This window comes from Delphinus delphis, chromosome 7 (assembly GCF_949987515.2).
Source record: "Delphinus delphis chromosome 7, mDelDel1.2, whole genome shotgun sequence".
In the NCBI taxonomy this organism is placed as follows: Eukaryota; Metazoa; Chordata; class Mammalia; order Artiodactyla; family Delphinidae; genus Delphinus; species Delphinus delphis.
The window spans coordinates 71,332,922-71,349,013 of NC_082689.1; the positions used below are offsets into that span (position 1 = coordinate 71,332,922).

Below are 16,092 nucleotides of genomic sequence, written 5' to 3' on the forward strand. Positions count from 1 at the left end.
AAGGCTGCTGGGAAGAAAGGATGGAACAGTCAGGTGGGAGTGTGTGTTTTTTCCTGCTCTTTCAACTAGAGCAATTCCATCCATATACATATTAGGTTTTCGGATTCCACATGGATTTCCACAGTTCAATTTCATTCGAATTTCATTACACAGAGCAGGCAGCATCTCCTCTGTTGTTCATGACTCAGCTAGATTGTGAGCTGCGTTCCACAATTACACTCAGCAGGCCTGCAGTGCTCCATCACAGCAGGGGCAGTGGCATGCTATACTCTCTCCCCTGCTGGGCCCCCCAGACTCCACCTTGAACTCTAACTAGCTCTTCTGGCCAGTGGAGCCAACTGATGGCCTTTGTGTGGACCAACTCTCTCTGTTGACTTCCATTCCTTCTGCATGTCACACAATCATGTTTTCTTGTTTACCACTGGTCATTTTCATCTCCGTGGGTCTCTTTGACCATCAGCGTGCACACACACATACGACTGTGAGCTTCCTGCAGGTGTCTAACACGGGGTGTGCAACCAGGATTGTTGAAGACACAAACACTCGTGTTGTAGCTTCATTATTCTTTCTCCTTCTTCAAAAACTCTTTTCCATTCCTTCAGGAGGAATGTAAATCTTTGTACATCTTCCTCTGTCTTCTTCCTTCTCATTCCACTCCTCATTCTCTCTCTCTTTAGTCTTTCTATCAGCATTCAACAACCAAAACATGGCTGGCAAGGATAATGTCAATTACCCTGTATCTACAGAAATTGAAGCCATTACTTCTGAAGGGAAATTAAGCAAGACAAATATCTAGTACCAAGTGACTACATTTTTTAAAGTGCCTTTAGGTCCAGAATCGTCACAAGTCTTTAGATGCTTCATCTATAATCACTTGCTTTTTTAAAAGCACTCCTTGAAAACTTTTCTCTCCTTTTCATCCTTCAAACTTCAGCTCAAATGTCATTTCCTGCAAATCCTTTACTGACATCCTGAGACTCCATCACTCCTTCTGAAGTCTCCCCACAGAAATTTTAACACACTGTTACCATAGCACTTAATCCATCATGTTTGCTGCCATTAATCGTTTATCTGTTTGTGTCTCACACTAAACTAAATGTTTTTTGTCCTTCTATCTCAAGCAGCTAGTAATATAAAGCCTAGCCTGGTACATAGATACAGATGCATAATTTTATTGTTGTTGTTGTTGAATGTTGATTTAGTTAATTGAATGATTGCTCTGGACTGATGAAAAAAGAAGCTCATTTTTACTCCATTTTTATTGTGTTTTTGGAATGGGATTGTTTTCTACTAGTCACTGAAATTTGAAGTGCATTTTTTAGCTGTCTTATGAGTTGTATATATTTGATGACAAACTTGAGAATCTTAACATAGAAATTGCTTCTATGGAAAAACATGTTTCATCTTCCAAAATGTTCAAACATATGCAAAAGAATAAAATGGAATTTGTCCATAACTAAATGGTCTTTCCCTTTTCCCTGATGTCTGCCCCATCCCTGCCCCCAGAATTTCACCCCATTTAGAATATACCTCATTCTCTCCACTCTTCCATGGTGTACAGTTTGGTTTTCTGTTGTGTACCTTGCAGTCTGCTCTACTCCATCATTTATGTATTTTTTTCCTGTTGAATCTATTTCCCAGAGGATCAACACCATGCATTTTTCATTGTTAATTTTTCACAGTAGGGTTTCAAAGCACAGTGTACGGGGTAGGTATTCAATAAATGGCGAGTTAAATTTTCCTCTGCACAGTTAAAACGCTCAATAATTCAAAGTAGAGGGATGTTGGCATTTGATGAGATATGGGGGATATTTCAGTCCCAAGTTGGAACAGCACCTAATTTCCCATAATTTGCCATCTGAGCTCAAAATGCCCCAATTTTAGGCTTCATATTCTCCCTTCTCTCACTTTGCCATCTACTATTCTCTTCTCCAGAGATGAAGAGAAATGAGATGATCACGCCAATAAAACATCCTTTTTCATCTTTATTGTTCTTGTCTGGATGCTTCATTATGAGATGTCAATTATTCAACACTCTAATGAGCTGTCTTCCAAGCACAAAACGTTCTCGTCATCTGGTATTAAAGTGTTGTTTTCTGCTTTTAGGCTACAGTGGTGGCTGTGTTGTCATTCGAGGAAGGAGTCCCCCTGGTCGCTGGGAAGTGAAGGACTGTAGACACTTTAAGGCAATGTCCCTGTGCAAGCAACCAGTGGAAAATCAGGAGAAACCTGAGCAAGAAGAGAGATGGCCCTTTTCCTCCTGCTATTTGGATTGGGAGTCAGAGCCTGGCCTGGCCAGTTGCTTCAAGGTAATATGAAGGTTACATGGGCATTCTCAATGGGACCAACATTATTCATACAGATTTACAGAGAGATAGATATAGAGTGAGATATAGATAGAGATATATAGATGTAGAGAGAGATACAGGTATAGATATATACACATATGTGTTAGAAATGTCTTTTTGCAAATCATCTTTAGATCCTAGATTTAAATCAGTATCTACAATCTTCTTCTCAGAAATACGTTTTTGAAATATGATGTTTTTGTTTGGTGGTTTTGTCTTTGGTTCATTTTACAAATAGAGATTTCCAAAATCCTGGGAGAAAGTTCTTCTCCAGCACCTGGGCACATGAAGAGCAGAATGGAGACAGCCTCTACCTCTAGAAATATTGCAGTCTCATAGATGGCCTGAAACACCTGTAATACACTAAATTTAAATGTACACAGGTATAATCCTACATTAAATTCATGGAATAATAGGCCCAGAAGTGACCACACAGAGCAATAAGTTAAACCTTAGAAATGAGTAAACTGCGGCATGAAGTGAGATGAAGTGATTTGCCCAAGATCAAAATTATTTATTGACAGAGTTGGAATAAACTGCGGTCTTGGGACTCCCAGTCCAGTGCTTTTTCTACTACACATCACCCTGATATGTCAACAAATACATGGTGTGTTTGATGGGCATAGCAGTAGGGCTTATGAATTTAAAGTGATTCGAGAAAAGGTTCCCAGCGGAGGTGGGTTTTGACATATAATTTAAAATATGGAAATGCTGTGCTGTGGTCCATGGGACTGGGAAGGTTATTCATCCCGGTCTCAGCAAATCAGAGCCTGGTGAAGCCTGGCCGCAGGGTGCCTGCCGGGCATTAGAGACTCAGCATAGTGTCAGGCAGTTAAAAATGAGAAGGGTGCAGAGGCCAGAATCTGAAGCTCCAGGTCTTCAGTTCCTCACCCTTGACCTTAAATAAAGTCAAAAGTATGCCCGCCATTTGACTGACTTCTTCCTGCTATTGTGAGGACAGCTGAGAAACAGGAAAGAATTTAGTCACAGCTAAGACCCAAAGACCCTAGAAATATACCCGCCCTAGGTCCCAGGTCTCATTTCTCATTTCTTTGCCTGGGTTAGCCAGATTCATTCAGCTATGGAATACTAGGTCTAATCCTAGCTCTGCTAGTTTGTGGCTGTGTGACCTGAAATTTGTAACCTCTCTTATCCTGGCTGTCCTCATCTCTTGACAAACATTTTATTAAGGGACAAGCATATCCCAGTCACAGGAAATTTAGGAGGGGGAAAAAAAAGAGTTCTCAAGGAGGAAAAGAGTCCTCATCTGTTAAACTGAGCCTATCATATCCTCCGCATGACTTTGTCATGAGAATCAAATGAGATAATGGTATTACAACAACTAGACACACTTTAGTTCAATAAATGTTATTTCTCCCTACTTGGTCAAGCTTTTAAAGTAGAATAATGACAACAATTATATTATTGTCATCTTCTTGTCCAGAATTAAACAGCCTCACCTTATTCATGACCGTGTCAACTTTTTTTTCCTTTTACTACACAGGTATTTCATAGTGAAAAAGTTCTGACGAAAAGAACATGGAGAGAAGCTGAAGAATTTTGTGAAGAATTTGGAGCTCATCTTGCAAGCTTTGCCCACATCGAGGAAGAGAATTTTGTGAATGAGCTTTTACATTCAAAATTTAATCGGTAAATACTTGTTAATTTTGAAAAATTTCAGTCGCATATTTTGTCTCCAAGTAATGGCTTCTTAGGCATGAGTATCCCAATATCGGCGGGTATTTGGGATATTCAAAATCTCAAGTATTTAAGTCTAAAACCAACTAAACACTAGTTGTGAAAGAAAAATACATACTTACAGTTTTATATTTATATTGCACCCACGACTCATTCCATAAAACAAAGAACAAAGTGACGATTGTTTTGATATTTGAAATCTTTTCTGTGTACCTCAAATCAGAATTTTAGAGCTTTTCTGCCAAGTTCAGAAATTATCTAGCCCAGTGGTTTTCAAAGTGCTGTCTGAGGGTCCGGAGGGTCCTGAGCCCCCAGAGCAGGAGAGGCCAAGTGGGCAGAGCTCCTGGTTCCCTGCTCACTGACTCAGCAGGTCCAGCCAACTCCCCTTCTAGTTGTTTTGTATATAACAGGAGTCCATGTGAGATTTGGTTTGAAAAAAAGAAAGTCCCACTAATTTTTTAAAAAAATTCCAATCCAACCTTCTAATTTTACCTCTGAGGAAACAAGCATTCACTTGTCTGCATCCATTTTGCAAGTTGACAGAATCTTGAATTTAACGAAGTTGGAAAATCAATCAAATTTAAATTTGAAGAAACATAGGAGGTCTTGTGCTACCTCTGACCCAATATGGGAATTTCTTCTACTTACATTCCCGTGGTCATCTACTGTCTACATCAGGGGTCCCCAACCTCCGGGCCGCAGACCAATACCGGTCCGCAGTGTATTAGGAACTGGGTCACACAGCAGGAAGTGAGCGGAAGAGCGAGCTAAGCTTCACCTGCCGCTACCCATTGCTGGCATTACCGCCTGAACCGTCCCGCCAATCCCCCCACCCCCGGCAGTGGAAAAATTGTCTGCCACGAAACCAATCGCTGGTGCAGAAATGCTGGGGACCACTGGTCTACATAATTCCTTTCAGTTTCAAAGTGCTCTTTACTTGGGATAAAACCCATTCCATCGTTGGAGGCTAGTTTCAAAGATCAACTTTCTAGTAAGCCAGATCAAGTCTACTCTATTTTCAAATATTTGAAAATAACCATCATGTTCTCTTTTAGTAAGTCTTCTCATCCCTTGGCCTCTTTCTCTAGAATGTTCTTGTCGGTTAGCATGTATTTTGAGAATATCTTCTATGGAAGGGACCCTATTATATGCATGGGTGGCTGGAGAATGCAATAGATATGACAGACAAAATCCTGCCCCTGAGGATGTCGTGGTCTGGGGGCGGGGGCATGCCTCCATATATATGTAACACAAATATAATACCAGGTACTCTGTTCCATGCTCTGGAAATCTGAAGTCTCAATGAAACACTTACCTGAATCTCAGAGAAAATCCAGAACTACTTTTTGAGGAAAATCCTGGCCTTCCCCACAAGTTTCCTTTAGGACCCTCCCCTAAGAAGGTTAATATGTAACATCTATCAAATTATTCATCTCCAGCATCTACAAAAATGACCTCAAAGGTGGGAATATCTCCCAGTGTGTGTCTCATGAAGTACTCCAGGGGAAATAGGGGGATTTTGTGGTCAAATATGTTTGCAAAACAAGGCACGATCTTGGAAATTTGCCATATACTTTAGCATTGTAAAGGCTTCTAGAAGGAAGCAATTTCTTTGACTGCAAAACCCTTTTTTTTTTTTTTTGAGACCAATTACCAACATCCCATGGAACTTCTAGTCCCTGCAGGAAATGCTGGCCTGAGACCATACTTCCCAAATCTGGCTGATTCTCACACTCACTTGGGAGACTTTTTCACACAGTGCCCTCTGGTCTCACGCCAGAGCCGCTGAGTCAGATTCTCTGAGGTTGAAGAAAAGTTCAAGAAGCTTCCTTGTCGATTGGTTTGCTAGTCTGGTGTGGGGCCTCAGATCCAAGGGAGATGTGATCGTCTCCACTTTTCTAAGTTGTAACTTGGCTTCATGACTTCAGCCCCTTGCAAAACACCCTTTCATACTTGCATATTGTGAGGTTTGCTATATGAAACAATACATGAAAACTGCTTCCAAGTTTGCTGTAACATCAAATTTCATTATAACACTTGTATTTATATAAATTCTCACACTTGGAATGTCAAGAATTTAGTGAATTTAGTGTCAAGTATCTATCAAATTATTGATCTTCGGCACTTAATCACGAAAGCTATATAACGTATGTTTTACTTTTTGTCCAGACTGCCAGGGAGTTCAGTCAAATCTCATGCTTAATTATACCAAATAAACCAGTTCTCATAGTTAGCATACATGTTTCTTCTCCTTCTTATGGCACTGCTTTTCTATTTTATTATATTCATATTATATTATATTAATTAAAGTTACATAATTTTAGGAAAATGATGAAGAGAAAATAAGTACCAGTTCATCGTTTAGGAGCCAATATATAGCAGGAAACATGTAAAATTCTAAATTCAGTGAGGAAAGGAATAAAAAGCTCTCAAGGCAGGGAGAGTGATGTGAGTTTTCAGCCTGGCCATTAAGATTAATATGCCTGGTTTAACCTTAAGGCAGCATTCTCACCTTCCCACAACCTTAAATGTAAGTTATTATCATGGCAGTGACCAATGCACCTCCGTGATTCTGACCTTTTCTAAGTCACATTTTACTTTCATTTGTATCGTTCAGGCAAAGGAGCTCAAATATCTGAGAAGGGGATGCTTCAGAACAGGCTTGCTTCGGAACAGGCTTTCTTCTGCGCACTAAGGAAAATAAAGCATCTGTCATGACTTCTGAATCTTTTAACTCTTTAATTCTTCAAAATTATTCTCAGAAAATTATCTTAGTCAGATGATTCGTTGTATAATTAGGCTTTATTGCTTGATTTATTGAGTGCTCTCTGGTTTGACGCATTCGTCCTCAGCCTAATAGGAGGGAAGATGGTTCTCTGTGGGGCTTCTCACCAAGTCTAACCAGTGGTGACGGCTGAAGTTAATCTACCGTGCCTCAGACTGGTTTGCTGTGGAATTATTTACATTGGGACATTTAAAAAAAAAACCAAAAAAACAAATCTGCTGTGTACCTTTTATTAAATGGGGTGGTGGTGATTAACCTTCAGAGAATACATGAACATTTGACAAAAGAACAACAAATTAAAAGAGTAAAGTAGTATAAATAGTATAGTAAATTAGCAAATAAATAGTCCTCTAGGGAAAAGATGTTCCAAAAGTTCTTACCAACTTGCTTTCATGTGTTCTTGTCTTAATTGAAAGATATTGCCGTTCCTAATGAACATGCGAAAGCCATGTTCTCAATACGGGCTGACTGTTTCCCCCAACTGCCCATCACCAATGAGCACACCATACAAACCAAGAGAAATGGGAAGTGAGATTAATCTTCTCTCAGTTCATTTTATAGCTCAGGTTTTGCTTACAGGAAATGTTCAATAAATGCTTGCTGACTTGACCAGTTTTGCCAGCAGCATCAGCTGTTCCCTACACAACTAAATACTTTAAAATATTTCTTGAACATTTTACAGAATGTTGTGAATTCAACGGGAAGAGCCAAGTTTTTGTTTCCTCTCTTCATAGGACAGAAGAAAGGCAGTTCTGGATTGGATTTAACAAAAGAAACCCACTGAATGCTGGCTCTTGGGAGTGGTCTGATGGAACTCCTGTAAGTCTTTCCAAGCTAGAGAAAAGAAAATGAATTCAAAGCAGGTGGCCCTGGAACCACTTGGTAAACCAACCAAGAGAACCTGGAAAGAATGACCATCTTCCCCACGACCCAAACCTAAATCAAAAACTGCACCAGACCTTGGTACCAAAAGAGTTATTTCAGCAAGGTCTTGAGAAACCTTTGCTAGCCAGATAGTTCTAAAGCCAGCTATAAGATCTCGTCCCAAAAAGGAATCAAATTCTCTGAAAAAGCCCCCAAAACCATCTCCCATGTGAAGAATCTCCAGCAGAGAAGCAACTGTTCTCTAAAATAATACCAGGCTTCCTTTGCACCCCCCCCCCACACCTCTGCTGCGTAGTACCTGATTGTGTGAGTGTGGGACCCTTGTCTGTGTCACAGTGAAAAGAAACATTTTCAGTTTCTCTCACTCTAAAAGAACAGAAATGCCAGCCTTAGAAACAGCTCCTCCTTCCCAGACAAAGCAAGTTATTTGGAAGGGAAAAAAAAGACTTGCTTTTCATTCAGCCTCATGTGTAAAAAAAACCTCTATGAAGGAAAGAGGGAACTCACAATTACGTTTTGGGTTTTTTTTTTTTTCAGGTGCAATGAGGATTTCTCAGATTTTCCTCATAATAGGGAAAAAAACAGTAGCAGTATCCCAGATTAAAATGAGATCCATCTGAAGGCACATGCAAACTCAAGTTAGGCACATGCAAAATCAAGTTATTCAGTTTCACCTGTGAACTGGGGTTAGCAACAGCCTGCAGTGAGCATTTAATGCAGCTCCTGTTCATTGAGCCCTAATTATGTTCTGAGCACTGAGCTGAGTGCACTCCTGCATGATCTCATTTCATCCTTACAGTGATTCAATACAGTGGGTATTAAAATGATTAAAGAGTTTGCCTAAAATAATATATAAGAGAGACAGTATTTGTACACAGGTTGTCTGCCTCCAAAGCCACAATATCATAATGTCTCCTCGTTGGCAAAACAGCGGCAGCCAAACTTTGAAATAGTAAACATCAATAGAGAAAAGGGATCTATCTCTAGGCCTGCTACATAGATGGTGTTCAAATCTGTAGCAAGCAAGGGGTTTGCAGAAAAGCTACATGCTTATAGTGGGAACAAAAATAGTAAGAGTGTGCTAGTTTAAAAAAATAACGATTCTACCCCAGGACTGCTTCTTTGAAAAGGGCATCAGAACCAGAGAACAGGAAGAGATCTTAGAGATCACCCAGCCCCACCCAACTGTTTTGCTGATGAAGAAACCAAGGCCCAGAGAGTGGAAGGGGCATAGCAGGGTCGACCTACCCCATAAATGGCAGCCACCACATGGCACAGTTGGGTGGTTAACATTAATACGGCACTTGGAGAATAAGATGTGGTACATAGAGGTTGAGAATGCGTTTTAGTAAAACAAACAAACAAAAACTCATCAGTAATAGAGGAATAGACAATTTGGTTCAGAATCAATGAGATTAAGCGATGAAGCAGTGGACTGAGTCCCTTGCCACTTCCCTCTGGACAAAATAAATATCAAACTCATGCCATTCTCTGAATCTGAGCTTATATATATTTAAGTTAGATGAATGGTTGCATGACCGTGTAGATGTTTGAGGAGTATAAATGGTTTCAAAACCCTCTTTTTTTCAAATTTTGTACCTCAGTTTTACTCACGGCCCATCCACTCTTCTGTCAAGTAGTCATCAAGGCATTGAGAAGGTTGAATCTCTAGTCACTACCCCGTTACGTGATCATTCCTGGAAAACATTGGATAGTTTCCTGATTAAAGCTAGGGTTGACTTAGAAGTCAGTGATTAGAGACTAAAAGCCTAGTATTTATGCAAAAGAATCTACATCAAAGGTGAGACTCGATTCTGAAAGATCTTTGAGCCTCTAAACAGTTTACCCAGGATCCCAGGGCTAGCCTAATCTTGCCAGTGAGAAAACAGTGCAAGTTCATCTGACTTGTTCCTTCTGGAGAAAAGAGTAGAATGCCTCTTAAAGAAAGAAAAAAAAAAGGCATCTTCAAGAAAAAAATGATAAAGCTTTGATTAGCTTGCTTTTCACAAATGTGGAACCACCTTTAACTGGCATCATAACCTACTTCCTCCAGAAGTCTATTGTGATTTATTTACAGGGATGTCTTTTTGATCTTTTGAAACTTTTTGCGGGGGATCGTTATTAAGGAATAATGAACTTCATCTGCTGCAGGTTGTCTCTTCATTTTTAGACAATAATTATTTTGGAGAAGATGCAAGAAACTGTGCTGTTTATAAGGCGAATAAAACGTTGCTACCCTCATACTGTGGTTCCAAACGTGAATGGATATGCAAAATTCCAAGAGGTAAAAATATTAATAAGATCTTTACTATTTGTTTGCATTCTAATAATCTATAGCATTTTCCCAAGTGAACAGTTACAGAGGTCTAAAATTTAAGCACCCTGGAGCACAGTACCAACAGCCTTCATGATGAAACAAATTGTACTCTTTTAGCAAATAATGTATCATGGGGGAATGAGAAAAGGTGACACCAGTGCAGTACGCTAACTTAGTAGGAAATGAAAATAACTGCCTATGTTGTGGAATACTGTATTTTGCAAGTACAACCTGGAAGAAATGTCACTGTGACATTACAAGCAAACAAAATTACTTATCAAATGAGTACGTGAAAGCACCTGGCACAGTGTGTGACACACAGTAGGCTCTCAACAAGTATTCACATCCTTTTCTCTTTAACCAGAGGTCTCTCTTGAGCTTCCTCTTCAAGTATGAGAACTTACCACTTTCCAAACAACACCTGGTTCTTAAATGATCTTTTAAAAAGCAAAGTCCAAAATATTGTGTTTAGACCTGAAGTAATTCAGAGATAGTACACCTGTAAGTAAAGTTCACTCAAACCGGTTTGCTTTCACTCTGCAGATGTGAGACCCAAGATTCCACCCTGGTACCAGTATGGTAAGAACTATCCTGGCAGTTCTTGAATTTCTAATTCTGTGCTGTTTTGTAGCATTACTGTGTTATTAGGTAGCTCCAATCGAGTTTCTCTTTTCTTGTGTCAATTGAGAACTAATTTTTTCAAATTAACAAATTCATCATTAATAAATAATCAAACTGATAAATGTCACTAAATATTACTGAAGACATATCATAGCTTAACTCCATTTTCATGACACATGATTTAAAAATATGTATCTATCCCGGACTTTTGAATATACGTGAATGTTTCTTATATGAAATAGACCAAGGAAAATAAGTAAATTGTATACTTATTTATGTGTGGGAGTGGGTGTATACACACACATTTTCTTAATGCTGAGTGACCAAATTACACATTTGGGGTCAATCATAGTATACCCTGTTTAAGTCTGTATTACATTGCTCAGTAATTGTTGCCTCACCTGTGTTGCTTATTTTTCTTTCAGATGCACCCTGGCTCTTTTATCAGGATGCAGAGTACCTTTTTCATACCTCTGCCACGGAATGGTCCTCCTTTGAGTTTGTCTGTGGCTGGCTGCGCAGTGATATTCTCACTATTCATTCTGCACGTGAACAAGAATTCATCCACGGCAAAATAAGAGCGGTACTTAAATATGATTAAATATGAGAAACTCGGAGCTTAACTCCTTCTTCTGTCCTTGAGGGATTTTGTTTTTATATTACTTCAGACATTTATCTGTTTCATTAAAAGTCTTAGATTTTTAAGAACTGTTTTTCTTCCTGTCACAGAGATTTAGAGCAAATAATGGAAACACAGGTTTACGATGCTGGTCAGTCATTTCACTTCTCCTCATGCTTTTTTAGCAACAAAGGATGAGTAAATAGCATTTTATTGTTTTTGTGAGGTTCATTCCATCATTCAATGCATATTTATTGAGTCTACTCTTCTAGGGGCTGAGGCTCTATCAGTGATTAAAATAGACCAAAATTCCTGCCCACCTGGAGTTTTTAGTCTAGTCTGGGAAGGAAGACTGTAATCAATATAAATAAATAGAATTACATAATATTTTAGAAAAAGATAAATGGATAAATGCCATGGAGGAAAATAAAGCACAAATGAGCGACAAAGAGTACTGGGAGGTGCATGGCTGTTTTAATGTTTCAAATTTGACTTATAAGAGTACAATATTGTTTTAGACTCTATGCAGAAAATGGTAAGCAGTGGTTCTCCATTTCAACTTCAGATAGAGAAATCCTTTGAGAAGCTAGGCTTGTTAGAAAGCAGCATGCAAAATCCATTCAACAATGAATAGACTGCCAAGGAATAGTGTTGGTTTTCAGTGTATTTCTTCAGCAAGCATTTATTGAGCATTAGGTATGTCTCAGATATTGTGGTATTTGTCAAGGACACAAAAATAAAATACAGTCAGTGTCTTTAAAAAGCTGGAAATAACATGATGTAATAAGGGAAAAGGGAGCAGTATGTACAAATTACCAAGGGGGGCACCAGGGAGGAAAAACCTCATTCCCAATTTTCCCTAGGAAATTGTTGAAGATAAGAAAGAGCCTTTTTTCTTTTCCCATAATTTAACATTAGTTCATGCTCTGCAGGAATCCTTGGTTGCTCTATCATCTTTTCCTATGCTTGTAAGTTGACTGTTAAAATGAAGCTCTGGATTAAAGCATCCTTGACTTGTAAGAGAAATGTCTCCCCTCACACCTCATTGGGCTTTCCTGTTTCTATAACTCTGTTTGATACACATACAGCCTGTGAAGTGCATGCAGGTTGGGACTACTACTGCATTTTGATGGAAAAGTCAAGAACCAGAGGAGTTAGGTGACAACTGCACGGCCTTACAGAGACTCAGTGGCAGACCAACCATGAGAACTGGATGTTCCCCAGTATTATTGGTTCACGCATTGTTTTACTTCTCTTCATCTCCTACAAATGGAACACTCAAGCCAAAACTGTAATATTAAGTATCAACAAATTACATATCATGACCTCGGAAAATACATTTGTTTCTTTAGCTAGACAGCAGACTCCTCACCCCTGGTGGCAATAACAAGAGATCGTGTGAATGGCTAAAAACGAATCCATGGACATGCAAAGTGCACGTCCCAAGAGGAGCTGATATTTGGCCAATACTTACTGTAACAGTGTCAAACACGGCTAAGTACTAACATTTAATGGCATTTAATCTTTCTAAGAACTCTCTGTGGGAAGTTCTATCGTCAGCATAATTTACAGATGAAGAAGCTAAGACTCCAAAGAGGTGAAGGAACTTTGTTACACAGCAGCTAAGTAGTGGAATTTGGAAGTGATCTCAGGTCATCTGACTTACAAGGTCATTTTAAAAAATGGCCACAGGCAGCAGAACAGCATATTCATTACATTAAAATGCTAGTTCTAAAATCCATCCAAAAAAAGGAAACCCTTGTTCATTGTTGGTGGGAATGTAAGTTGGTGCAACCTCTACAGAAAATAGTATGGAGGTTCCTCAAAGAACTAAATCCAGCAATTCCACTCCTGGGTATATATCTGAAAGAAAAATGAAAACACTAGAAAAGATACATGCACCCCAATGTTCATAGCAGCACTATTTACAGTAGCCAGGACATGGAAGCAACCTAAATGCCCATCAACAGAGGAATGGATAAAGAAGATGTGGCACATATATACAATGGAATATTAGTCATAAAAAAGAATGAAATTTTGCCATTTGCAACACGTATATGGACCTAGAGGGTATCATGCTTCGTGAAATGTCAGACAGAGAAAGATAAATACTGTACGTTATCACTTATATGTGGAAGCTAAAAAACAAAACAAATGATTAATAGAACAGAACAGAAACAAACTCACTGATACAGAAAACAAACTAGTGGTTATCAGTGGGGAGAGAAAAGGAGGACAAGATAGGGGTAGAGGATTAAGAGATATAACCTACTAAGTATAAAATAAATAAGCTACAAGGATATACTGTACAGCATAGGCAAATATAGCCATTATTTTATAATAACTTTAAATGGAGTATAATCTATAAAAGTTTTGAATCACTATGTTGTATAGCTGAAACTAATATAATATTGTAAAACAACTATACCTCAACTTTTTTAAATTAATAAATAAAATAAAATAAAATCCCTCCCCAAAAGATGGCTGTCAGCTATGTCTCAGATATGCACAGTAAAGGGCTTCTTTGATCGTTCCAGCAGAGCTTAGCTCTTTTAGGAACCTCTGCAGGTCTTCTCTCTTAACCTTTCCCTTAATTCACTCTCCCAGTCTTTGGTTGTTGGGAAGTCAGTGGAAATGGCAGAGTTAATACCTCCCATTGAAAGGAAGAGTAAAACCCCACAGGCTTAGACATTTGAAAAGGCAAAGCCATTGCCATGATCTAGTTGAGGACTAGATCTAGTGATCTCAAACCAGACAAACCTTGTAGTGTCTTATATGGCAACATTATTACCAAACCTATGACCATATTAATAAAGAATGCCCTGTCAGTATTATGGGTGAGTGGCTGACTGATCTGACACCGCACTGTGCCACAGAAGAAAATCATCATAGGGAATGTGCAGACCAAGAATGGAGCAAGAAAGCCAAATGGGAAAGGTATTGATTTAGAAAAAAGAATGCTGTACATTTCGAAAGCAGTTCTTCCTCCTGCTTAGTTTATAGCAGTTAGGCAATGTTTGTTGGTGGTAGCGGTGGTATTTATGGTGACCATTTACATTTCTTAACTAAGAAATCCCATGTCTAAGAACGTCTGGCTGGAATGAGTCAGTCCAGAAGTTCTGGATGAGGAACTAAACATGTAGAGGTCATACCACTCATTCTTGTGGCATGCCCATCCTATAGTTACAGGAAGAATAAGAATTAAATAATTAAATAGTTTTAAAGTTATATATGTATTGTGTAGCTCCTCTAAGAAGAGTAGTAACTCAGAAATGTGAAAGACAAAGACAACATTCAGTTGGGGAGTAGAAGAGCTAATTATTGAAAAAGAAAGCTGGATGCATTTTTTTAAATCTGAAGCAGAATTTTTTTAACAGAATATTTCCAGCTTGGAAAAGTGATGAGTCAGAATTTCCTCTTTGACTAACAGAAGACCACAAGGCATTATGCGAGGAAATTTTTGAGTACTAGTTTTTTGAGCCATCTTGTTGGTCAGATTAATGCCAAAAAAGTAAAAAAAATGAGCACTTTAGGCATTGTTTGACATGAACTAGCATTTTTATGCTGTGTTATACAATATTTGCATTTCAAAATTACAATTTACTCTTACTTTTAAAATTTTATTTCAAAATATTTCTAACAAAAGTATATCAAATCTATTAGTCATCCTCAAAAATCTGGTGTTTTAAATCCGTAAAATAACTTGGTTTTGCTATTTTTATGGAAACATTTTAAGAGATGACAGGTTGTTCTTCCTTATACTGCTTAGTAGATTAATATATTGGCTATTGCTGTGGGTTATTTCTTTTTGGTGTGTTCTTCCATATGATGCTATCTATAATGACTGCTTTTCTGTAACAAAACATAATTGATACTATGAGGTACACGGTTGTATCACATTTTTTATACAAAAGAATACTAATGTCTTCTATTGTTGCGGTTTCATACCTAAACTGAAATTTACAACATCTATTTTTCACATTGGATTTTTCACTTTGGGTGTCTCTATCTTGTCCTATGAACTTCTGTTCCATATCACAACAGGTTGTGATGTGCCCTGTGGAGGATTACCGTGCTATAATCGAGGTAGTAATAAATATGCCACTTAAGATGCAGTAGTTATACTTCCTCTTTAGAGGTCCTTAATTGGGGCAGTGAACAATCGGGCCATGATTTCCACTCTTGTTGAACATAAGACCTCTTTAGATTGAATGAAATTGTTGTGGTTCTTCCACTGATTTCAAAGCCAGTCTCCATGGACCCATTCCAAAATCTGACAATAGGAGTCTAAATTCAGCATGTAAGAACACGTCCATGAAACAACAACTCAGGGATCCAAAATTATAGTTGCTCCATCTTGCATTATTTTCAAATTGCTGATATGGCAGACAGCCACACTGATTAAGGAGTAAAAATACCTGTGTATAAATTAGAATGTTAGAGAGCTATTAGGTTCTGTTGTATGATGATCTGAAATTCACATGGAAAAATATTTATATATCTTAAAATGCATTCCCAAGTCTTTACAGAAGAAATGAAAGTGTAAATTTAAATGTACAATGCCTTCAAATTAACAGGATTTTAGCATAAAAAATTAAGTTACATTTCACACACAGCACACACACAATAAAGAATATTGATTTAAAGACCTTAGAGAAATCCCTAATGCCTGTTCTTCTTTTATAGTTAAAGAGGGAATTTCAATTTCCTGGGTCATAAGTCCAGTATTACATCTGCTCTAATGTGCATATGCATGTGCATGCCTATGGTGTTTCAAGTTTGTTCTTTATTGTACTGGGATCTATGTAATAAATAATGG

The 16,092-nt window shown here is 38.3% G+C and overlaps 1 protein-coding gene across 1 annotated transcript in view; it reads left to right on the forward strand.

Moving 5' to 3' along the window:
- PLA2R1 (phospholipase A2 receptor 1) overlaps positions 1 to 16,092 on the forward strand; it is a 116,974-nt gene that overhangs the window by 66,295 nt on the left and 34,587 nt on the right. The window contains 6 exon segments of the mRNA XM_060016699.2: positions 2,107 to 2,309; positions 3,853 to 3,998; positions 7,566 to 7,650; positions 9,868 to 10,000; positions 10,577 to 10,612; positions 11,080 to 11,237. Of these exon segments, the coding sequence (XP_059872682.2) occupies positions 2,107 to 2,309; positions 3,853 to 3,998; positions 7,566 to 7,650; positions 9,868 to 10,000; positions 10,577 to 10,612; positions 11,080 to 11,237 (761 nt within the window).